This window comes from Equus asinus, chromosome 7 (assembly GCF_041296235.1).
Source record: "Equus asinus isolate D_3611 breed Donkey chromosome 7, EquAss-T2T_v2, whole genome shotgun sequence".
Taxonomy (NCBI): domain Eukaryota; kingdom Metazoa; phylum Chordata; class Mammalia; order Perissodactyla; family Equidae; genus Equus; species Equus asinus.
Genome location: NC_091796.1, coordinates 95,283,919 through 95,310,543, shown reverse-complemented (window position 1 = coordinate 95,310,543; position 26,625 = coordinate 95,283,919). Strand labels below are relative to the sequence as shown.

The 26,625-nt window shown below is 36.7% G+C and overlaps 1 protein-coding gene across 4 annotated transcripts in view; it reads right to left on the bottom strand.

Moving 5' to 3' along the window:
• The window catches only part of TTC8 (tetratricopeptide repeat domain 8), a 49,671-nt gene extending 23,340 nt beyond the window's left edge, over positions 1–26,331 (bottom strand). The window contains exons 1-7 of one of the 4 annotated variants that reach the window (XM_070514175.1): positions 26,137–26,331; positions 16,926–16,955; positions 11,657–11,777; positions 9,699–9,762; positions 9,453–9,612; positions 9,142–9,231; positions 6,894–6,938 (exon numbers count right to left, since the gene is read on the bottom strand). In XM_070514175.1, coding sequence (XP_070370276.1) covers positions 6,894–6,938; positions 9,142–9,231; positions 9,453–9,612; positions 9,699–9,762; positions 11,657–11,777; positions 16,926–16,955; positions 26,137–26,250 — 624 coding nt within the window. In that variant the 5' untranslated portion in view covers positions 26,251–26,331. The remainder of the gene's footprint in view (positions 1–6,893; positions 6,939–9,141; positions 9,232–9,452; positions 9,613–9,698; positions 9,763–11,656; positions 11,778–16,925; positions 16,956–26,136) is intronic. The other 3 variants (XM_070514174.1, XM_070514176.1, XM_014845873.3) reach the window with 3 other exon arrangements.
• Positions 26,332–26,625: the final 294 nt, after the last annotated feature.

Sequence of the window (26,625 nt, the reverse complement as noted above, 5' to 3'; positions counted from 1 at the left end):
AAGAGGAAAGCAAGTCAATCTTTACACAGATTTGAAGCTCACAGATATTTGAAGCTCATGTAAAGATTTGGTGAATAAAAATCTAGGGTTTTAGTTAAAAAAGAATTCTGATTTTTTTATGATATTCTTTTTCTCAAGGTTGAAGAACTTCTATTCTTTAGCCAGTGTTAATATATCATGATATCCAACAACTCAAAGTAACTCTTAGATTTTCAGTTCTATTATCTCAGAATAGAACTATTCTATTACCTAAATATATAGAATATATACTATTCTATATATATATTCTATTACCTATAAATATATAATATATATATAACATATTACTGTCCATTTCTTAATATTAACTCTTTTCTGAAATGAATGGAAGAGTTCCTTCAATCTCCTACTGCAAAATTAATAACTTTTCCTCGTGCTCCCCATCTTCCCTTGCTCCAGGGGAGACTTCTAAATATGCAAACTCTTTATAAAAGAATGGTGTCACCATGCTGAGGTTCTAATGGACTTGAAAAATCAACGTCTCTACTTGAAAGCTACAGAAATTAAAAACAAGCCACATGCTACTTTCATATGCTTATTTTTCTTTTTTTCCCCAAGCCAGAAGTAAAAATGGAAGCAAAAGATGAGGAAAAAAAGTATAAGTTCAATTAGCATTACCTCTGGAAATACTAGAAAAACATATTTTCAATCAGCTCAACTCACAAGTGTACTGTAAATATCTGAACATATTAATTTTAACTTAATCTTTATAGAGACCTTTTCCAGCAAATAGATCATATTCATTCTCAGTTTTAATATAAGAGAGCTTCTAGTTTTCAGAATAAAAGTCATTCTAAATTTTTTTTACATATTCTAATTTTCCAAGATTAGATTTGGTACTTATTACAGGCTGCTGATTTTGCTTTCAGATATGGTCCTGAACAAGTCTTCCTATGTAGGACCCATATGTTGTACTAGCCCAATTAAGAAAATTAATATGAATTATTGATGCAGAATAAAAATGGTTAACAAACGTAATAAAAATTACATTTTAACGATCACTCATATGAAGACTGAGCCTGCACTAGACAAAATCATCTGTGACAATTTCAAATGGACCCTAAGTTCCCTGAGGTCAGGCGCCCCTTCTTACACATCACTGTTGTTCTGGTACATTGCTGTGCTGTTAAGAGGCACTCAAGAATTATTTGTTGATTGAATTAACTCTATTCTTTGTTCCTCATTTATGTTGAAAACTTAAGAATCAAACGATACTGTCATAGTAATTAGATTCATAATTAAAAGCTATTAACATTTAAAACTTTAAAGTGGTGACAAGAGATCTATATTTCTTTAAAGTCTTTCCCAATTTTCTAAAATAAATGACTATATACTTATATTTAAGGATTTTTGAATAATTTAATCAATTTGATATCTAGATATTAATAAAGGCCTAGAATGTCATAAAAGGCCTGAGTTCATAAAAGCCCATAAGGAGAGAGAACCTTAGCAGATCTAGACAATGGAATGTTTGTGAATACATCGACTGGGCATCTCAGTGAATTTCCTAATAGTGCTCCAACCACTGAAGTTCAAGAAAAGAGTCATCCTTTCAACTGTCATAGCAGCAACAGCTTCAGGATGATGAAATTAAAAAGCATAAGGAAATAAAGATTCTAGAATCACCAACCCACACACCACTTCAGTTTTGCCAATACTGCCAATATTGCCCCAAAAAGGGAATGGGGGGGGAGTTATCAAGAATTCAAAGGCAAAAATACAGTTTTCCATAGATCGATTTTACTTTTTTTAACAATTAAATACCACTTCATAGTACTCTCTATAGTTATCTACAGTATACTCCATATTTGCTTATAGACAAATACAGAACCACCAACCCACATGCCACTTTAGTTTTGTCAATATTGCCCTTCCACAAATAGAAAAAGTATTAAGAACTCAAAGACAGAAATACTGTTTTCCATGGAAGATCAATTTAGTCTTTCTTAACATTTAAAGCCCACTTCACAGTATTCTCTATATTTGTCTATAATTTTCCCTATATTTGCATGAAATAGTTTATTTATGAAGAAATTTGGGAGCCACCCAAAGTAACTAGTATAAAAGCATGTCTGATTTCTTCAGTATGTTAAAAAACAGAATTCTCTTTTCTTTTCCCAGCCAAAGTTGAAAAACATACAAAAGGTATAAAAATACATGCTTTGTGCTCATTATCTAAATCCTCTTCCATTCAGAAAATAACACTTGTGGTAAAATCTAAAATGACATTTTAATGGAACAATCTGATCCATAACAGAACTATAATGTGGCAAGCCCATAACAGAGTAAGAAAACAGACAGAGGGTATCTGTTCTACCCAGGACTCCTAGCACCCATAATAGTTCCAATATATAGGCACTCAATAATTATTTGTTTAAAGAATAACTCAATCAATTAATAAGTCAATCAAAAAACTAACGAACAAAAAGGAAAACAGACGAACCAACAATTTGTGCTTTTCACTAAATAAAAACAAAACAAACTGCTTAATTTCATGTTCTATAAAATAGTGAACATGTATTAGGGGTAAGCAGATGGAAATAACAAGCAGGATACAATTACAAGCATCTTAAGTTCTTATTACCCCTAATTTATAGCTAAATTTATAAATGAGAAGCTGCTATAATATTATTGAAAATTTGGAGGGGGGAAAGGTAAAATTAGATAATCTCCATTAGTACCATGGATTATAGCTTCTTTACTGTTGTAATTCAAGCTGCCAGCACAATGCAGGTATTAAAGAAATATTTATAAAATAAATACATCTCAATCTCGTAATATTATTTTTTCATTTTTAGGTATTACTTTCTAGTATCTGTCATAAACGTATCTTTTATCTTTTTAGAGTTATAATTCTATCTAACATTCTAAATGGTATACTTTGTTGTCTAAACATTATAAAATAAACACTTCATGTTTCTGCCTACTTATAATTATGATTTTTAATGGCTGCATAAAATTCCATCAAGCAATTTACTAAACTTGTCTTCCATCATTTGAACATTTAGGTTGTTTTTCAAGTTTATTTGCTACTCCAACTAATGTTACGATAAATACCTTTGCAAATATAGCACTTAATTTTTTCATGAAATTTCTTGAGAAGCGAAATTACAGAAACAAATTGAATAAACATCTTTATAGCTACCTGCTATACATTATCATGTTTTCCAAATTATTATACCATTTAAAATATCATCTATAATATATGAGTATAACAACATACTCCATTCTCCCTCAGTATTTTTTTTTTTTCAAATTTCATAAAGGTAAAATTGCAGATCCAAAATTTCTTTAATTTACATTTTTGTTGTGAGTGAGAAAGTACATCTCTATTATGCTTGTTTACTGGCATTTTCTCTAATGCAAACTGTCTGTTATTTGGGTCATTTCCATTTCCAAAAAATATTTTCTAACAAATTCAGATAAGCTTTTTATATGTGACAGACACTACAATTTTTAAATCATGCTTGATGTACATATTTCACTCTTCCATTGTCATTTCACTTTCGGTTTTGTCTGGGTTCACTATAGTATAGTGATCTATATGAGTCACTAAGTCTTTTTCTTTTGTAATTGCTTCATAAATCCAACCAAATCTGTGAAATATTCTATTGTTTGCTAGGTTAAATTTGTAAAATTCTTCAATGATCAAATGCATAAAAGAAAGTCTAAACAAATTTTCTGAACAGTATTGTTTAATGGAGTCTTAGGATCTATTTCAAAAAGAATCAAAAATTGTGTTCAACGTTGCTTGTTCCTAGTATATTAAGACTCTTCCACTGTTCCTAAGAATAAAAATATAAAGTTTATAAAGGGGGTCTCCAGTTCTCAACAGTAGTTTGTATCGCTTCCTTGTTACTGAGACATATCTGAGAGTCATTTTTGTTGTGCCTTTTCTCTTAACTTGTTGATTTCTTTCACTGAGCCAGGACACAGACCTCCTCTTGTGTGTTAGTTTGTTAGAGGGAGCTCCGCCCTTCAAGTCTTGTTACTGCTCCCCAGCTCTACTTTCCCACATCAGAAGGCCTGGCACTACAGCCTTCTATTAATCACTGGTTTTCAAACTATATTCTACAGTCGTAGTTCCCAATCCCCGCTGAAAATTAGCATTACCTGTGGAGCTTTTATTAACAACAGATTTACCAGACGTACCACTGGGGATTCTGGGTTCAGGGAGCCGAGCATAGTTCCAGAAACCCATTATTTTAAAATTCCCCAGGTAATTCAGAAACAGCCTGATGTAGGAACTGCCCAACAGTCCTAAGATTTGAGGGGCAGGATCACATGAGGTGGGAGGAGCAAGGAGGAGGTCCAGTGGGTGTGTTCTTAATCCATTACTTCTGCTTTAACTCAAGCAGCTCCACTTTCGTCTCTTTTACCTATTAGGGTCTGGGTAAGATTTCATTTAAAGAAAAAGGTTTTGCTGCTTAAATAAAACATTTAAAGTCACTGCTCTATTTAAGATTTAAAATCAATGTATATGAAGAACTGTGAAAGCATTCTCTAATACATAAAATATAAAGGTTAAAGTCGGGTATCCTTAAAACCTTTAAAATATTAAGTTCAGTTAGTGCAGAGAATAAATCCTATTTTTTTCAATGTAGTTCCTATTTCTCAACAACATTACGTAGATGCCAAGATGCAGAGTGACGTCCTCAAAACGAATCAATTAATAAGGACACTATCACAACCTACCAGCATTATGATCTACTTTCCGAATTCATCGCCTACAACTCTTCCCCCTCACAGACCTCACTCCAGACACACTGGCCTCCTTACTGTCCTTAAACAATCCAAGCATGCTTCTACTCAGGGCCTCTGCAGTTAAAGTTCTCTCTGACTTACGTGCTCTTCCTACACCTAACTATATGGTTCATCTCCCTTCATTCAGGTCTCTGTTTAAACATCTTTTCAGAGTGGATTTCACTGACCATCTCCCACCCCCTCCAAAATAGCATCTTTCCCCATGTCATTATCTACTCCTTTACCTGCCTTTCTGCTTTCATAGTACTTATTATCCCACGATATGTCATTTATTTTTAAATTTGCTAATTGTCTCTATTCCTTGCCCAACCGGAATATAATCTCCGAAAGAGCAGACGTTTTGTCTGCTTGCTTCTCTCTGTAATCTCAGGATCTAGGCCAGTCCCTGGCACACTGCAGTGGCTCAAAAAATTTTGGACGAAAGAATAAATGCCTCTTCAATAAATGAATTAATCTTCAAAAAATCAAGATATAACTTTATAATACCCCAGTAATTTTAGAGATTTACTCATTTAAGAAATGGAATGGTATTTGGATGTTTCTTTTTAATGACAGTATGACTATACGATTTTACATATCACACTGAGGGCCTTTGATCAGCTTTATATTCAGTGAAAATGGCAAGTACTGACTGCTATTTACAGAAATGCACATGATTTCTCAGTTGCCCCAACCTTAGTTTCCTCTTTCCCCTACATGGCCACGTGCACTAACACTTCATCATAGATAACTCTCATATTCTGTACATCTGGTCCAGGTTCTCACCTACACTTAGTGCCACATCTTGCAACACATGCAGTGGTATCTCCACTTGGATAGCCTTTCACAATTGCACACTCAAAATGCCTTCAAGTGAATTATTCAGCTTCATTACAAACTGACTTCCTTCCCTAATTATCCTATTTCTGTTAGAAAAAAACAACTATTTCTCTCATAGCATCTTTAGGAGGCTGACTTGACCTGTGTTTTTCCTTTGTTCTCCATATCAAATCTATCATCAGGTTCTGTCACTTTCTTTAAAAGGTCTCTTTGATACTCCCATTTTTAAGGATACAGCCTATTTATTTCTCATTCCATACCTTGTTCATGTTTTTATCCTTTCTTTACATTTATTTTCCCTCTTTTCCAAAATAGCCTACTTATTTTATGAATCTTTACTAACATTACCCCTTCTGATTTTTCCCTTTGCTATTTGGTAGCAATTTCACAGTTTGGCAATTATCTTTTAATTGTTTCATTATGTCAATTTTACTTCCTCAGCTAAATTGCATGGTTTGTAGAGACAGGAAAAAATATCACATTTTTATTAGTTTTTCTAGTACATAGCATAGTGGTTGACACACAGAAAACACAACTGAGGAAACCATTTTTATTTTCCTGAATACTTAACATATGGATATAAAGTTTTTTTCCCTGAACTAATAAAAAAAGGAGGGAGAATACTATCTCTAGACACTGCAGAATTAACTACATTCAATTTGACAAAATTTGTGAAATTATTGCTCATTTGCATATTAGCATATAAAAATTGAAACAAACGGAGAAGTCATGTGCATATAATATCAAAATTCTCTGTTAAGAGGCTACCAAGATGACTGATGATTGTGGAAGCTGGGTGATGGGTGATATGAGCTCATTATACTATTCTCTCTACTTTTACATATTTGAAATTTTCTATCATAAAATGTTAAAGGGCAGAGAGAGGGCACACTACAAAGAAACTAGAAATACATGTATTAGTAAATCTATAATACAGTATATGGACTAAAGAAAAAAACAGATAAACAATGCTAACTATGAGTATAAAAAATAAACTTTGATATAAACACATTATGCAGTATTCTCAATTATCTATATCTTGCCCTTTAATAAAGATCTTCATATTCTATGGACCAGGCACAGTTCTTACCACTTCTATATTTACACAAATTTTCCTACTGAAACCGACAGCGGATTTGAAAGTATTAGTAATCCTCCAATCTTTAATAATTTCATCTGTTTATGAGGTGAGAAATAGAACATTTCAGAATCTAAATAACTGGAGTCAGAAAAATCATAATAAAAGAAAATAGCATGAATTCAAAACTTACAGTCTTAACATCATTTTCATGATGAAAGATATACTCAAACAAAGCCTATGAAGAAAAAAGCCAAAAATACATTAGATTTTATTTGAACAAAAGCACTCTATTGTCATATCAAAATTCAAAGGCCATTTTGACAGCAGCTGGATTGAACCAAAATAACAAGGTACTCTACAGTGTCTGGGGTTTATAAATAAAGGGTCTATCCATCATTCGTTACAATCACCCATTTTAAAACAGGGTTATTTACAAGTGATTCCTGTTTTTACAGAATATAAGCTGGAAAGTTTAAATAATGGAACAATTTTTTTCACGTTATTCACATTATTTTATTAGAAAGAGACAAATGAAAAGACCAAGTTTAGGATTGTTGTAAAACAGAGTCAGCCCATTTTCTAGACACTCTACATATATTACACAGTGATTGTGATATTAATAAGGACACTTTAGATATGAGAAAATCTGTAAGTTCCTTCTGAAACAAAGTAGATTTTAAGCCTAAAGTGGGGTATTTCTTGCTTAATGTGCACATGGCTCTAATGTGCAGCCGTGGCTGGAAACCACCTACTTTACACTTCACCCAACTCATCTGGATAAGCAAGCACTTACTGGATTACCTTTTGGTGCTATTACATTTGTCCATAATAACATTATTTTACACTTGCAAAGAGGCTAGTGCTCCTGGAAGATATCAAGGTTATTAACAGAAAAGACTTGGAGAAAACCAAAAAATAAAAAAGAAATCAGGACAAGACCCTTTTTAAAAACTCCAGCAAACTCTCATTTGTTCAAATACGAAGAAAAAAAGTTGGGAGTGCAGCTGGTACTACTGTTCTCAGGAAAAGAATGTTACAATACCCAAGACAGTGTCAAGGAGTCACCAAAAACACCCTAAGCAAAATGCCAATATTAGAAATGAGTCTTGATGACTCAAAGCAAGTTGGGAACCAAAGACAGAAAAACCTGGCATTATTTCTACAACATTCCAAAAAAGCACAAAATCTAGTTCAGTCTAAATCTGGTAACATAGAACAGGTCTGTCCTGGAAGTATCTTAATTTAGTTGAGGAAAATACCTCCACTGACTACACTCCTGGTTAGAAAATAGCAATGGTATGAACTAGCCATCCAGTCACCCCAAGTAAATGGCCTAAAAGGTAGGGAACCAGATATTCCAAATAAATTGTTTTTCAGACTCCACTCTCATAAAGGAAAAAGAAATAAGTAAAGCTTTATGATTCTGCTAAATCAAGTTGACTGGATTGCTGTCATAAGAAATTTAAAAAAAAAAAATCTTCAGCATTATTACAGTCTGATTCCCTGTCTACCAACTGGCATTTCTTTTTCTGATTTAAACTTCAAGTCTGTATGGCTAGACTCCATTTTTATTTTCCCTAGAGTGTTTAATATTTAGTAAATATGTTAAATGCCATTAGAAGTAAGATTAGGAATGAGTTCACTCACGCACAAAATTCACAGAAATTACAACTAAAAACCTGAGCTAAGCTTAAACCAGTTTCCAGAAGATAAGTGCTCCTGGTTCTGAATTATTCCACGCTCACCTTAGTTTTTTATACTGGAAAGGTCATGAAAACCCTCCTTTCTCTCTCTCTCTCAGTCTCTTTCTCTCTCTCTCTCTCTCTCACACACACACACACACGACTCTCTCTCACACACACACATACTACTCTCTCTCACACACACACTACTCTCTCTCTCTCTCACTTTTTCTTTAATTTAAAGGTGCACTTAATCTTTGAGCAGTTAGAATTACTAATTGGCTTGCCGTTGTCTGGCTTGAGTAACCCTTATTGTGATGCCTGATTAATGACTAATTAGAAGGAGTACATATTTTTTATCTTCTTTTTGACAACCTGAAATCCTACAAGGATAGAAAATTACTTTTCTGAGAATAGTTGAAGCTGGAAGAGAAAAAAAAATACACACACATACAGATGACCTCTTAAGCATTATTCCCCAAAGATGCTGCTGTATATCTGCTTTTTTTTGATATATATTACTGCTCTTTACCAGGATAAAAAGAACTTTCTATAAAAATAGTATATATGCTTGATTCTGATTGTCTTTCCTTAAATCAAGACTAAGAAAAATATTACATATTAGAGTAATTAAACATTTTCATTTCAATCAACACATGGCCTCTCCCTTCACAAATTTTTATCCAATCTCTACAATGTCATTATGATAATACTTCTAACGTTACTGCATAACATAAAATAATTTTAAGTACATACCTTTGCCAATTTAGGTTTCTGGGCATATTTTGTTAAATTCAGTCTAGATAAATTTATGAAAGGTCCATCAGGACTTGTAAGCATGGAAGCCTATGGGGAAAAATGATAGAATGAGAAATCTGAAACTCTCTTGAAACATAAATTGAGTTTAATGTGCATAAAAATTATAGAGGCAACATAAGTAAAAAAAAAAAAAAATCACTCTCAAAACTCTTCCACGTAATTCTCCACGATAACAATAGTGAAAAACGATGTAACAAACATAAAGTTCACGTCGGTAACAAAAGGCCACAATAAAGCTGAGAATTTACCGTTCCCAGCCTGACGAATCTGCCAGATGAGCTGGTGATGGGGCGAGCTGTGTAGGCGGTTCTGGGTGTTCTGATGGCCTGCTCCATAGTGCCCGGCCTTCCACTCTGTGTGCTGGGTCTAAGGAAACCTGTAATGGGTCTCCCAGTTTGAGTGACTGGCCTGTGAAGATTGTAAATTGTTAAAATACAAAGAAGATCAGTCTGGCCAATACTTAGTAGCAGATGGTATGAAATAGAAGTGCATACCTGACAGCTGGGCTGGGCCCTCCCATCTGATTAGTTCCAGGGAGTTTCAAAGATGTTCCAGGGCCTATGAGATGAGACAGCAAATTCAATTTATCTATTATTTATTCACCTGTAAAAACTGTCAGCTAATTTTCAGAATGTGCTGGCCTAGTGGGAAAGATATTAATAACAGGAAATACATTTTATAAATGGGAAATCTGTTTGAGACTAATATTTATTGAGCAACTATCAGGTTACTTTATGTCACCACATTTAATCTTCACACTAAGTCTCTATGGTAGGTATCATTAAGCCATTTAGCAAAGGCACAGAGAGTTAAGCAGACAAGTCAACCTATTAGTAGAGCTGGGATTCAAACCCAAGACTAGCAAGCTCCAATTTATCCAGAGAAAATGAAAAATATATGTGCACCTCCATGTTCATTGCAGCATTATTTACAATACCCAAGACATGGAAACAACATAAGTGTCCATCGATGGATGAATGGATAAAGAAAATGTGATGTAGATATACATAATCGAATATTACACAGCTATAAAAAAGAATGAAATCTTGCCATCTGTGACAACATGAATAGACCTCCAGGGCATTATGCTAAATGAAATAAATCAGACAGAGAAAAACAAATACTGTATAATCTCACTTACATGTGGAATCTAAAAAAAAACAATCACCACCACCAAGCTCATAGATACAGAGAACAGATTGGTGGTTGCCAGAGGTAGGGGGATAGAGATGGGGTGAAATGGGTGAAGGAGTTCAAAAGGTACAAATTTCCAGTTATAAAATAAATAAGTCCTGGGTATGTACTATACAGCATGGTGACTATAGTTGATAATACTGTGTTGCATATTCGAAAGTTGCTAAGGGAGTAGATCTTAAAAGCACTGATCACAAGAAAAAAAATTTTCTAACTATGTGTGGTGATGGTTGTTAACTAGACGGATGTAGTGATCATTTTGCAATATATACAAATACTGAATCATTATGTTGTACACCTGAAACTGATAAAATGTTATATGTCAATTCCTCAATTAAAAAAAAGGGGGCCAGGCTGGTGGTGTAGCATTTAAGTTCATGCACTCTGCTTTGGCGGCCCCGGGTTCACCGGTTCAGATCCTGGGCGCAGACCTAGCACGAGTCATCAAGCCATGCTGTGGCAGGTGTCCCATGTATAAAATAGAGGAAGATGGGCACAGATGTTAGCTCAGGGCCAATCTTCCTCAGCAAAAAGAGGAAGATTGGCGGGAGATGTTAGCTCAGGGCTAATCTTCCTCTCAAAAAATTTAAAAAAAAAAGACTAGCAGGCCCCAAAGCTCCAAAGCATCAAAATGATGGCTCTATATTCATAGTTTATTTTTCATACACACTTCTCTCAATAAAAGATCATTTACACACAATATCTAGAATTTAGATATTTTAACTCCAAAAGAGCAAATGATGGGGAAAAAGACATTTTAACCGGAGACATATTTTTTTTCTCAATTTTCATTGGAAGCTTTTACCTTACATCATGCATTAGAGCAAATCATCTTCAATTCTTACAAGGAAGTGATGTTTCTAAAAATGATCACTTTTTTTTTAAAAAATCCTTTTAGAATACTTTTGTTGTTTGGATGCTTCTTGTGTTTAGGCTCTCAGATACACAATCTCCCGATATAGTAGATAAGCAGTTCAGATAGAATGCATTTTACAAAATATTTAAAAATGCATAATATAGCTTTTATTGAAAAATTGTTATACATCAATCTCACACTTCAAGTTTAAGATAATGTAACTGAATTGTGGAAAGAAAGCCTTTGTACTATAAGGCAGAATAGAGACAACTTACTTGAGATAATTTTTTCTCATGTATATACATGTTTCATGTATATGATGTCCTGTGTTTATTTTATATATATAAAGCATTTCTCCTCCTAATGGCATTTCACTTACTTAACTAAAAAACCAATACTCACGTGGAACTTGAGCAATAGCATTTTCATCCAGCATCATTTCTGCAATTCCTTCCTGATTTACATCAATTTCATCTACGTATACCATTTCAGTTAGTGCTCGTGCCTTTAAAATCCAAACTGCCTAAAAAGCATGGATAAAATAAAGCATATATTAAATAGCATTAGAAGTACTGTATAGCCTACAGAAGCTAGCCATCATTTATTATCTGATTTTTTATTAAGCATGTCTATCACCTAATGCATTATACTAATTTAAAGGGCTATGTCAAGAAACTAATACAGGAAGGCAAGGTCATTATTAATCAAGAAACAACCAATATATCAACTACCTAGTAAATAAAAGTGTGGTAATTACCTGGTAGTCTTCTAACAGGCCTTTTTTTATACGTAAAAGAAGATCTTCAGAGAAAATTTTACTAGAATAATAATTTGAAAACAAATGAATAAAGCTACAACCACAGTGCTCTTTCTGCCTTCCTCCTTCAGGGCTGAGTCCTTCACGAAGACTTTCTTGATCTTTTAACTCTAAACCTACTTCCCTCTTGTCTTTCTCACAGAACACTCTCTTTATACTTTTCTTGTTATGTACTTACCATATTTGACAAACACTGCAATTATCTGGGCATGTGTTTAGCCCTCCCTTCTCCAGAACACAAGCTTTTTTATTTACCTCATTCACTTTTGCATTTTCCATAAAACCTATGGTTTTTGTACACAACAGGTATTCCAAAAATGTTGACTTGAACTAAAATCAATTTCTCCCAATTCCCAATAACTAATCAACACGATCTTGGTTGCTTTGTGATCTAGCCAGTAAAAAACTGCTAGAAAGTAGGCGGAAAAAATGGAAAAGGTAATTAAGGAATCTGGAAAATAATTTATCAGCTTTGCTTTACCTTGAGAAATGAGATGTAAAGTTGTGCACAATTATTTTGTTAAACATTTAAAATTGCTTTATCAGAAATGTTTACCTTTCTGCTTCACTACAGAATAGAAGCAGAGAACAACAAAGCTCCATGTCCCATGGAGAATTCGAGGAGAAGGCAACTCTTGAGGCAGCAGCATAGAACTAACTCTATAGCATAGAGGAAGCGGCAGCAAGAGAACCTTGGGAGGGGTTAGGGCTCACCACACTAGGGATCTGCCTGAGAAGCAGGCTGAATGAAGGCAAAGGGACTGAGAGAGGAGCTGATGGGAGCCACACGAGGCCCAAAAAGTGCTCACGTAAAGAACTCAAGATGAATCCATTCAGCCAGTCCATATTAATTGAGCACCTCCTAATAACATAGCATTGGGCTAGGTTCTGCAAAGGAGATACGAGGAGATTAAAACATGGATCCTAATTTCCTGAACACATCACCTATCGGATTAAAGGACACGGCAAAGCAGTGCATGATAGTGACAAGTGTGTGGTGTGGAAAATAGTTTTAAAGGAATTAGAAAATAGAGATCTTTTTGTGGGCTAAATTAATTGGGATGCATAAACAAAGATTTTTTTAAAGAAGAGAAAATCTTCATGCTTTCATTTTACTGGGATTAAAGAAGGCTGTTTTCACAATATATTTAGCTTCTTCAAGTGAAATTACATTTGGTTAGATGATTAGTTTTTTGGCTTGTACTTTTCTGGTTGAGGTTTACTGGATTCTTATCGGACAATTTAGAATGAATGTTTCAAATGTTATGTGTAAATTTAACACAATTGAGTGAGCAGAATACGAATTCAAGAACTAATTTGTTTGTAAAAAAATCAACTCCAATTGGAACTGCATCTAACTGCGGGAGCCACCAAAATGTAGAAACAATGTGAGATTTTCACTCATAAAAGATCAGGAAAGTTGCCAGATCTATATAACCATTCTCAGGGGTCAGCGAAGTCATCACTGGCTTGGACTAACGGTTTAATTTAACTTCAAAGATGGAAATAAGTAATCCTGATCTATCTGAAGTTCCCTCAGTTCATAATGCCCTCCAAGGAGTATCTGATGGCTTTAATTTTTCAAAAGGGCATTCTTTGCTCAGCACTCTCCAGTGGACAGGAAGAAGGACTGTAGCCTTTCCCACAGAAATAGTAAAGCAGGATGTGGGCTCCGCTGGTTCATCCCCATATTACTAGGGAGCACCTACTGTGTGCCAGGTCCTGGGAATAGAGACGACTCAGCCACAACCCAAGTTTCTAGCTCATAATAGTGTTTCAGTGTTACAGGCAAGGTGTAAAAACAAACACCTGGAGCACACTATCAGAGGACAGAGAAAGGCACCCAGCTGCCTCAGGCCGGAAGGAAGGGTAGAAGAGAAGAGTGTGGCTCAGTGGCCAAGACAGGAAAGCACATGCCAGGTAAAGCTAACAACAGGGCAAAAGCAGCACAGCTTGAGGGCTCACGGCACATTTCAAAACTCCAAGAGTTTAAAATAAGTGAAGAATTAGATTCAGACGCAAGAGTAGTCAGAGAAGCAGCTAGAGAAAAAGGCAGCAGCAGATAATGGACCCTGTATGCCACAAGGAGGTATATGGATGTTTATCCTGATGAGGAGGAGCCAATGAAGCTTCAGAAGCATGATTTGGAGTCCCAGTTAGATGGACTTTCTAAAAGTCAAGTTTTTATTATTATAGTATCATTTATATAGCTGGGTATTAATTATCTATGCATTTTTTTTAACTATTTCCATGTCCATACTGTTACCTCATAGTCCAATCCATCATGCTTCTTGACATCCATCCTTCTACTAACCTCTCAAAAAATTAAGAGTTTTTCTGTGAGGCTAACCAAAACCTAGGAAAGTAAATCCACTATTCCCTCCCCACCAAATGAATAAATGCTTCAGAAGCCAAACAGAAACATCTTTTTAAAAATTTTATTCCATAAGAATTCATTTTTTCAATAATGATAAATAGAACTACATTTGTTTCAGTTTCTAAAATCTAATTCTTAAGAAGCAGAAATAATGATGTAAATTTTTGATATGTAAAGATCCACAATAAAATCTACTTAAACCATTATTTAATTTTAAATTTCATAAGTATTTGAGAATATTAATCTTCCTGACTTTCCTTCTGTCCTAACAAAAAATGACCTTGAAAATCACATATCATTGCTTGATTAAACATCAGACTGTAGTCAAAGAACTGCTCTTGGCAATGTGAATAATTCTTGGGATTTTAATGAAAATAGCAGATGGGGCTTTGGCTTTTTAAAAAAAATTAAAAATTTTATTTTGGAAGCAAACCAAGCACATTTTACAGCCCTCAAATCCACTGCTTGTTTAAATTTAAAAAAAAAAAGTTCAATACTAATCAGTGATTAAAATAAAATGCATATCAAAGCACAATCAGTGATCCCAAACTGCCCCTTGAATCTGAATAAAAATATTTGGCTTTATCAGATATGTTTAACTTGTTTGAATACCTATGTATTGGAAGTACTGTGAAACCAATAAAAATAATAGATGCTTAGAAACTTTTTTTTAAGAAAAAAGCATAGATCCTCTCAATCTATGTGAGTAATCATCACATCAATTATTTCCTTTTTAATGTGTGAAACATAACACCACCTCATTCACCTACTGAGTTAGTCTACAGGACATTACTCTTGAGGCAAATATCTGCCAGCTAACATCGAGAAAATATTGACTTACTTGTACTGCCTTCTGTGAGGTTAATCCCATTTTAGTTATGAAAATAAACATATGAAAAGGTTAAAACTCTACTGACCGAGTAAAATATGTTTAAATCGTTCTGCTCCTCTTAATACAGAATGCAAGGCCAGTAGTTTAAGGCATGTAAGAAACAATTTTGCTATGTTATTATTAGAATAAAGCTACCAAAAGAACAGTCTGTCTAACCTGATTTAGACATCATGAGAATCAGTAACATTTGACACTCTGCCTACTCTACGAAAATGAAAACTTAGGCACAAAATATTGAGTTGTAAAGCCTCATTTATTTTGAAGTTGTAAAAATGTGCAAAAGAGGAAAGGCAAAAAGCGTGAACAGTGAGATCAAAAGAATCCAGTCAGCCTTGTTCCCTTTTATTCTTTTAGATCACTATCCAGGGGATAATTAGGTCCACAGTAACAGAACAGCAAATACTAAAAACAGGTCCTTCATGAAGTCCCTGTGCTGGTTTGAAACTTCCAAATGCCATTTACAGTTGTAAAAGCATACCAACAAAGCAAATTATTGATGTTTTAATTTAATTTTAATCAAAATCAAAATCACTGAAAACAAAAAGCACATTATTTACTCTATTTATAATTTAGGTCCTTTTAAAATGACTTCTACATATATTATGCAAAAAATAGTTTTGCACCAGCTATCAATTTGGAAAACATGATTATGAACATTCCAAAGACAAATGTTATCCTTTTAAAGAACAGAGAGTGCTATATTTTAACCTATTTACCGAGTTTTGTTTAATACTATGCAGGCCTCCATAAGAGTACTTTGTATATCGCATTCTTTTAAAAGGCCTGATGATTACTCATATGAACCCCATATAAAGTTCAAATTGTTTATTTACCTAAAAACCACTGTTAAAATTCTCTCTCACTTGGCAGGGCAAGTATCTGGCAATATTTAAGCTCTCTGATTTACCACTCTCTCATCTCTTCTCCTTATTCCCAGACTTACTGGAAACCCTCTTGGGGTAAACGCTTCACCAGCCAGGAGTCCCCCTAACACACCTCCTCTCCCTGGGCTCCCTCCCCACTCATTCGCTGTGTCTTATCCAGTTAGCAGATTAGCAGGGCTCTCTGGCCGCCTCACATCTCTAACCAAGTTGATTTGGTAGACGTGGCTGTCTGGCCAGTATCCCTTCCTTTCTTACTCACTGTGGCAGGCACCTCTCTCTAAAGCCAAGACCTTCCCAAGAAAAGCCAGCCTACTTGTTACTCAAAACACACTGTTCAGTCCACCGCAGCCTTTTCAGACACTTGTGGCTCTGCTGACTTCTTGGCTCCCTTTCTAAGCCTCTGCTTCCCCTTGCCTCCTTCTTTATTTTTCTCATCCTTTGGTCAAAACTGGTCATTTCTCTTTAAGCTCCAAGTCTTAATGAGTGGAGTGCATAGTTCCACTAGGCTACCCACCCAGAGATACAAAAGAGTCAGAAATATAATCGTTTACATAAGATAAGAAGGTAGAGAATATCAGGTAGATATGGCTAACTTTATAATAGCACAAGTAGATAGGAAGCGAATTTTCTAATCTATAACAACAACTAAGCAATAGTAATTAAAGTATTCTCTAAACTAAAGGTTGCAGCTAAACCTTTACCTGAGACACTGGCAATTCAGGATCTGGTTCCTGGAAAGCATTAAGAAGGTAGTAAACATTTTTAAGAAATACAGTTTCTAACATAGAAAGTCTTAATGACCTACCAACTGCCTGTAGGTGGACTCAAACTCATTCGATAAAAATCCAAATATTAACTTTAACCTTTCTCCACAAGTGCTTTCAGGAGTTCTGTAAAACTAATATACACTGAAGAATGCTAAATTTTCTATTATCAGAAAATTCTAATTACTCTAACCTCACTTAGAGCACAGAGAAGACATCTTAACTACTTGTTTAATGAAGACACAGTATCCCAGTATACCACATATGTATACTGTGCGAAGACACAGTATCTCAGGATACCAGGCAAATGTATACCAAGGAAACATTTCTTTATATTCAAAAGTCAGTTCATAGTAGTTAAAACATTCACACTTTACTCACTTGAGGAGGAGAAGGAAAACCCACAAACTATAAACCCTTCTATTCCTCACAAATATAATGCGGTTAGTGGCTGAAGATAAGAAATTAACTGTACGCCCTCTGAGAAATTTTTATAAATGGTCTATATAATATATATTAGTGCCAGGTGCTGCTAAACTCAGGTTCTTTTCTGTCCAAATTAAATAGAAATCCATTGGTAAAAAATCAGACTTATAACAAACTTATTTATAAAACATCTCCGCTTACATGTCTACAGTCAGCCGCCTCTGTTGAACACTTAATCTGCAACGTGTTTTATTGAGGAAGCTACTAAGAAACAGAAAAAGGAAAGGAAAAAAAAAAGATTCTTGCTTTCCTCGCTTTCTACAGCTCTAAAATTCAAAAAGAATACCCTAAATATGTTTTTAAGAGTACATTATATGTGTAGGGCTGGCCCCGTGGCTGAGTAGTTAAGTTGGCATGCTCCGCTTTGGCGGCCCAGGGTTTCGCTGGTTCGGATCCTGGGCGCGGACACGGCACTGCTCAGCAGGCCATGCTGAGGCGGCGTCCCATGTGCCACAACTAGAAGGATCCACAACTAAAAATACATAACTATGTACCTGGGGACTTTGAGGAGAAAAAGGAAAAATAAAATCTTTAAAAAAACCCAGAATACATTATATGTGCAAGCAATGCATAACCCACCTGGACACCACTCAAGGATAAGCAGCTTCTTTAGCAAGACACATGGTAGGATGCATGAGAGGAAAAGGTTAAGCTAGGCTAGAGGGTGAGGGCCCTGTGGGATTTAGAGGATATTTGGCAATCAGCTGAACCAAACCCAAAACAGCAACTAAGAACACAGAGCAATTGGGGGTTTCCAACTCCAGTGTGTGTAATAAATATCTGGAAAAAGTACAGATTTCCTAGCTCCCACAGTCCATACTTAGAGAAACACACTGATATAGGCAATGAGATGACGTAGGAAGTAACCCTTTCTCTTCTTTCTTCTACTTATTTGAATACATGTCTGTCTGACCCATTATCTCATCTGAGTCTTGTAACAGCCATCTGAGGGAGGCAGGTAAGTGTTATAATCCATTTCACAGATAAGGAATCAAATTCAGAGATGTCATGTAATTTGCTCAAGGTCACACAAAGAAGCCAGAGTTCTTTCTTGCCAGTGCATCTTGGAGATAAAAAATGAGTTTGAAATAATAAGGCAGGATTGAAGGGTAAAGTGTAGGAGAGATACAAGATAAGTTTCATATAGAAAGGGAAAAAAAGTTTATCAAAGGTGATTGCAGACAATGCTTGAAAAAGAAAAGAAATGAAACGAGTGAAAGGAGACAGAAGCCACTGATAGGAAGTAAAAGCTGGATGCTTGTTATTCTGCCAAGGGCAGGAAGATTCCTCCAGTGGCCCAAACTAAAACCAGCAGCTCAACCTCAGAGAGCTCTGTTCACTGATGAAGGCCTTCATGTTCTCTCTGTCTCGTTCTTATTCTCCAGAGGAATACATTTATAGTCTACCATACAGGTAAAGGGCATGTAAGGAAATGATGTGAAATGAGAAGGTCTGAGAAGAAAATGAGAGACCTAGAGGATTGGAAGGTGTAGAGTCAGTTGAGGTTGTGTGGATGGAAGATGAAAACAAGGCCTAAATGGGAGTAAGGCAGAGAACTCATAAATCTCATAACATCCTCCTGGCCTCCCTGGCACTCTGCTAGGTACTGAAAACATTCTATGGGGGAAGGCACATAGTTAAATAAATTACAATACAATGTGTTAAATGCTATACTCAAGTTATGGACCAATTATAGAGGTCTCAGATGAAGGGAAGATTATAGATGACTTGGATGGAGAGGGGAAAAGCAGAACACATGAGAGATAAGAAGTGAGTCAGAGAGGAAGGAAAGAGATTATTCTGGAAATTATTGAGTGCCAATGATCTATGAACTATATTCAACATCATTTTATTATCAATTTCACTGGACACTTTACTCACGGATGCTTTCCAGATTACCAACAATCCTTTCAGAAAAATACAAATGTCAGAATCCTACATGCAAATGTCTCTAGCTATATAGAGACAATGGTAGCTAATATTTTTGATGACTTACCATGTACTAATGAACTTAACCCTCACAACAATCCTTTGAGGTAGGTATATGACCATCCCCATTTTACAGATGAGAAAACTGTGAGGTCAAGTTCTACAGACGCTATTTAAACACAGACACTCTGGGTCAACAGCATGCACTTTGCTGAGTATGTGAGATCATAGCAAGGCTGGAAAGTAAACTACCATCAGGTGTGGGGAGACCAAGGCGAGGTATGGCTGGTCTGGAGATCCATCAGGAGCAGCACAACCATGAAAGAAAAGAGTCGGGATGTATTAATTTAGAGACAGGGCAAAATTTTTTTAAATCAGTGAGACCTTCATCTTTGAGTCTCTCTCAATTATAGTTTCGTGATTTAAATTAATTCACCCATAAGGGAACCACAGGTTAGGTTCACTTGGTCCAGCAAATTATTTCCATGGGTATCAGCATGGTTGAGTAGAAAGCACGAGGCCCAGCCCTAGAGTCAGAAGACCGGGCTTGATCCTCAGGGGCCACTTAGCTGCGTGACCTTGAACAAGTCAACAGTCATGCTCCTCTCAAATTGGAGCAATAGCACCTACTTTATAGGATAGTTTTAACAACAAAACCTTGCATTTTTAAGAATACTTCATGAATTTCAGAGTTCTTTCACATATACTATCACGGTTAATGAAGTGTAAGGTGGTAGCACTTTCAACAAGAACTATCAGTCACACAGAATTTCTTTAGAAAAACACTTACATCAGGAACAGAAAAGCACCAAACTCTCTATTACTTCCCTTTTCAGAACTCAGAACTGACTCCCAGGTATGGTACACAGATTAAAACTTCCCTTTGAATCTCCTTCCAAGTGAGTGAGCAAGGCGACAGGGCAAGTAGAGCGCCACTGCCTAGAACCAACAAATACTCATTAGCATCAACTTCAATTCACATCAGTTTGCTTCCTTCCTTCCTCCCCAGGGCCCAGCCTTCTCTTAGGTTGCTGCTATTACTTCAGGGAATTAAATCTCCAGATAATTCTAAATGCAACTTCCTAATTGCAACCAATACTTACTCTGGCTAATGAGTCTATCCAGCTCTGCTCTTAAACTACGGAGTTATTATTCAGAATTTAGCAATAACAGGAAGGAAAAGAATGTAAGAGAACAGAGAAATGGATGGATTTCAGAAGGTTTAGGGAGAGCTAGTGACCAAGTAGCCAAGTGGGAACGTAATCTGTATAATTCAGCAGAAACACAAATTCATAAAATGAACTGCTCCGCAGGGTATGCAATCGAAAGATTAAGTCTGGCTTTAAGTCTCCATGGCCCCAAAGAGGAAATAAATTAGATAATCACAGAGAAAGATGTTTTTTGGCTTGGATCACCAGATCACTGTCTCAATCAACTACTAAAATATAGTTCACTGGGAAGCCCTGTTCCCCAGCTTCCATCTAAGCCAAGGGTTTTCGGCCTTTTCTCTATCTTCAAATCACTTAGAATAAAAACCTCCTCCTCTCTGTAACACCTCTCATTATAAGCAGAGATTGAGGGTGGGGAAGGAGAATGTGAATCACCTCCATTCTGATATACAGCTAACACTCCCGACTCCCAGAATCACTGATTTTAACAATTTGCAAAAGGACACTGCCTTTTAAAAACCCCACTACCTGAAAAACCTCCATATTTTATGAACTGTTTAATTATAATGGAGCTAAAAAATCAGATCTGGTTTTAAAGCCAAGAATCTGACATATGGAACACAAAGAACAGTAATCAGATTAAGCAACTAATCAGGATGAGCGACATGAGCAGTAGAGGCGAGCGTTCCCTCTAGGTCATATTGCTGTGTGGAAGACCAGTTCTCCTTTTTACATCATAACTTTTAACCACTTTTTCAGTCATGATTTAAAGAACACTTGAAAAAAAGACAACGTCTCTCTACGAATTGCTTGTTCTGACTGTATTTTATCAAACAGGGAAACTATGATAAATTATCCAGTTATCCTTAATTCTTAACAACTCAGAACCTTAATATCCCTCATGCTTACAGACCTGCCCTCTGTTTCTCATCAGCCTGCATCTGGGAAGCAGTTCAGAATCCATCTTCTTCAAAAAGCCTTCCCCATTACCAAACACCATGTTATTATATTCACCCTACCCTTCAGGCCTTTTGGATCCAAATAAAAATGTATTACTCTAAAGAAACATGCTAGTCCACAGTACATCATTCCTCTTTGGCCAACCTGAGTACCCTGACTTTGGCAAGAATCAAAATTAAATAAAATCCAGATGTCCTAATAGGAAGCACAGGCACTAATTAAATATTTTTGATGATACTATACCAAAACAGTATCTCTTAAAGGAGAAATAAGTTTAAAAGAAATAGTCTTAAAGGTGGGCTTCAACCAGAAGGCTGACATATCAGGACCAAAACGTTATCTTTTTGAAGCTCCCTGAACCAGCTTACAAGATTAAGAAACAACTAATCACTTCAGAGAAGTTGTCTTCATCTGGGGGAAAAAACAGCAAGACCAAAAGTGAAAATTAACATCAAAAACAAAAACTATTTTTGTTCTGGGGGGAAAAGAAAGGCAAGAGCAAAAATGAATCCATTTGGCACTCAGAAGAAACATTTCATTTCCTTGCTCTTCTATGAGTCCAGGCACTGCTTCAAAGTCACTCATTTGTACTACAATCAGTTTGCTGGCACAGGAATGGTAATTCAAAGAGCTGAAGAGGAAAAGTACTTTAAAATGCAGAAGCCTCAGAAAAGCCCCATGAGGCTAAAGGAGCACATGAAGATAAACCAGCTAACTATGGAGCTGAGGACCAGCTGCTTCTGGTCTGATCACATTTCTGTTAGCTTTTCATAAATTGCTAGTCTCTCCATCACTTAACTTCCTCCACCGAAACAATAAGAGCACTGTAAGAAATACAATAATGATAATTACTATTAGAAACACTCTCCTTGAGGCATCTAGGAAGAATTTTCTCAACTGATTTAGAAAAACTGACCCTTAAAACAAGAAATGAATTAAGAACGTCTATGATGTAATTACATTTATTTGAAAAGGTAAAGGTACATTTAAAAACATATAGGGCTGAGAATTAAGGATGGGGGACAGCGAGAGACAAAGATCATCAGGCAACTAAGATGATCTTCATCAACAGGTAGGAAGCTGGCACATATGAATAATGCCATCAAAACGCATATATAAATATGATCAATGCACTCATTCAGCAAATACACAACGAGAGCCCCGTGGGCCGGACTCTGTGCCATACTACACAGATCTGCCACCCCAGACTCATGTTCTAAGGGAAGGAAAGAGAATTTTCAAGCTTTTAATCAAAGGAACCTCCTTAAGCTTCCTAAAGCTCTTCATTAATTGTATCAGCACTCAAACATAAATATCTTAAAACTTTTTTAATTAATTAAGAAAAAAGTAAGAATTCTTCAAGTTTGGGGAAATCATACTGGAAAGTATTTCTAAAATGAACTAACAATTAGGTACAAAATAAACAAGTTGGTGCTAAGAAAAGCATACAGTCAAAAAGCACAGCGTTTAAAGGTTGGGTCAAAACTAACATGAGCGAACCCTATAATTTCAGAAGCCCTATCCAGGTATCAAAAGCCCAGTTTGGTAAGGTAACGTCAAGATAAACTTCTATTCCTGGTGAAATGCTACTCATTGTTCTGCCAATATATATAGTTCCTTCTTAAATAAACTTTCTCAGCAAGACAAATAGAAAGGATTAGAAAGGAAAAGAATATCATAAATTCTTCTGGATCTGGTACTGACCTCCTTGGCCTACTCTGATATTCGTAGGAGGTGAATACATCAACCCCTGCTCATAACAATAAAACAGTAAAAAAGAATAACATTTAAAAAACATGTCTATGGTATTAGAGATTAATTATGTACTATATTATGCAATATTATTTCAAATCCACAACAAATAGGACAATGGAACAGGCCAGGACCTAACAAGTCCATGTCAAAAGGTTAACCAACACCACCACCACCATTTCCTAGGACGATCTTGTGTCTTTTTTTCCTCCATCATCATTATCAAAATCAATTCCACCAAAACCTGCAACAAGCTAATCTTCTAAGAGGGCCAGAAAGCCAACGGGAACTGTACGAGAGGCCAGATAAAAAGATCCAAACTCTTAGCTCATTTAGCTGCAATTTGGGAGATTTTAATTGAAGTACCTATTTGTTCATTCTATTCTTCCTAGATAAAAGGAAAAGGGTCAAGAAGATCTCTTCTACGGGCCCTTCTTAGCCATTAATAAAAACACTACTGTTTTGCCTATGCATTTCCCAAAGTGACATCTCCCTGGGATAACAAGGGAGATATCTGTACCTTTGTCCCCACAAAAAGGAACCAGTCAGAGGTCAAATAAGTTTCAGAATACTATCTTAATCAAAATTAGGCAGGTTTCCTTCCTTCAGGACTTCTCAGAGCCTTTAATCCAAATACAAAGACCTGTCAACTTTACTTTTAGCTAGAATCTTGAAAAAGGCACACATGGGAAAATGTACTGGGAAAAGTTCAGAAACACAGTTTTGAAAACTCAGGCTACATAAGCGCCACAGGCAGCACAGTATAGACAAAGGGAATGGCTCACCAGCTTTATAACTTTGGACAAATTACTTCACCTTGAGCCTCAGTGTGCTCAATCTGTAAAATGGGGAAATAGTACTAACTTCCTAAGATAGCCGAGGATTAAATAACATATAAACCATCTGAACCAAGCCTGACACAGAGTAAATACTCAATAATTGTTAGCTCTTATTTTTGTTACCTACTTTGCAAGGTTATTCTAAGCACAGAAATACATATCATTTCTAGAACTTATGCCTGGCAAGTAGTAAGCACTCAATAAAAGGTCACTGAATTGAACACATAAAGTCCTGATCACAGTGCCTAGCACAAACTAAATCTAAATTCATAGGTGCAGCACTGAATGTCACTATGATTATATGTCATCAAGTTTATAGGGTCTTAATCATTAATAAAAACACTGCTGCTTTGCCTGTAACAACATTTCCCAAGGTGACAGCTCCCTAGGATGCTAACAACAAAGAGATCTCACCCTTGACTGCTTCCAAAACAGGAATCAGCAGTCAAGTAAGTTTTAGAACTATTGCGTTAATCAAAATTACGCAAAATTGTTTCTTTTCTTCAGAACTTTCCAGAGCCGTTAGTACGAATCTTGAACCTCTAAGAGGGGAATACACATTTCCCAAATGCATTTAACGAGGAAACTTTCCTCCTATGAGCAGCTCTTAGGACTTGTGTGTGGAACACAGAACGGAAACTACCCTAACTCAACAGAAAAGTGGAAACACTATGTAAAGTTCTTGCAAACCATTGTGCCTAGAACAATGGTCCATCACAGGTTTGTATCAAACTTTTGGTGTACACACATAAAGGGGTCAATATTTTGTAATGGTTCCCAAACATAGTTGATCATGGAATCTTTATCTTTTCCTTTTTTTTTTTTGAGTACCATCTGTGGGACTACTGTCCCAAGAAACACCCTTGGAAAAATGCTTGTCTGGGGAAGCAGAGTCCTATTAACTAACAGGAACTAACACGAACAGGACCTAGCTTAGCAGTCCCACTGACACAGATTGTTCTAGGTGAGATGCCATGTCTATCTAAAGGCCAAAATGTTCATCTCAACAGGTTATCCTCCATCCATTTGCTGGGAGCTAAGGCAGAGCCTAGTAACACTGTTCACATCCATTCCTCCGCTTACGTAACTCCCCTCAATTTTCCTTTTCTTCTAACATCTCCCAGGCAACACTACTAGAGGAAAGCTGGGAAACTAGAGCTATATAACTACATGCTGCATTTACTAGAAGCACTGAAAAACGGCTACAACTCTGCTCCTATTTTCCCTAGTCCTCCTTTTTGCCTCTTCCAAAAGCTACAGGCCCACCAAAGTTGTACCTCCCACACACGTAGTATGACCTTTTCACTGGCTTTATTCAGTATTTCTCTTTTTTAGGAGAACATAAACTATTACTGTAGTTTAAGTTCTATTTTAATCAATGCCATCATTCCTTCTTTTAGGGGGACTTTTTTCCCCATCCCTCCCTCCTAATAATAAATGTATCTCTTCCCCTCCTAGATTTTCTTCTAACTTGCAATATTTGCCTCAAGTTGCACTCATGTCCCAGAATCAAAGGCTCCTTCACTCTTGAACAACATTTTTTAAGATGAAGTGGAAGGATCACACGTTAGATCCAAAAGAAAAAAGGCAGCTATTTCAACAGGGAGAGGGAAGTTCCAAATCTTTATGTTTATACATAATTGTTTTAGAAATTAAAAACGCACATGCAGCGAGCTTAAGAGCCCATCCGGATGCAAGTATACATGAATTACAAAATTCAGCGCTTTAAGTGTTCCTTTAAGGGACACTCAAAGGAAGGTGGGTGCTGAAGTTTGAGGAGGGGGCGGTCATGGCACAGCACTCGTGGGTCCTGAGGGGACTAGGGGACGCCGCGGACAGGGACCCGCCGGCCACAGCTCCACGAGGGTTTTGCTCCAGGCGCCTCCGCGGACCACACGGTCAACCTGGCCCTGGATCTTACTCTCCGGAGCCCCCACCCGGGGCTCGGGGATTCCCCCCGAGCCCTCTGCCTCATCGCCGGGATGCACAGGGCTGACGGGGTCCGGCCAGTACCTGGTCATAAGGGGACTTCTCCAGCATCTGCGTGCACAGATCCGCGCAGAGCTGGAACTTCCTGCGCCTAAAATAGCTCCAGGCCAGGAGCAGCGGCTCCATCTCCGAGGCCATGGCGGCAGAGGGAGGCCCGCGAAGGACCAGGGCCCTGCCCAGGGAGGAGGGGTGAGGAGCAGGCGGCGTCCAACTCTGCCCGGCAACGCGCGGGGACAGGGGCCTTGCCAGAGAGGAGCCTGCATCGCGCCTGCGAACAGAAAAAAGAAAAAAAAAAAACACCGCCAGCAGAGCTCAGCTATAGGGCTTGCTAAACCTAGGTGCAAAAAATGTGTACTTTTAAAGGTTAAATATTTCAATAATTTCAAAAAGGCACTGCGGCTAAATTAACAGGCAGTGACTTAGACACCTCCGACTGGGGTCCTCCACCCTCCCAGAGTAGGCGCTGTTGCCTAGCAACGGAACGCTGTGCTTACTCTGCCAGTCCTGGAAAAG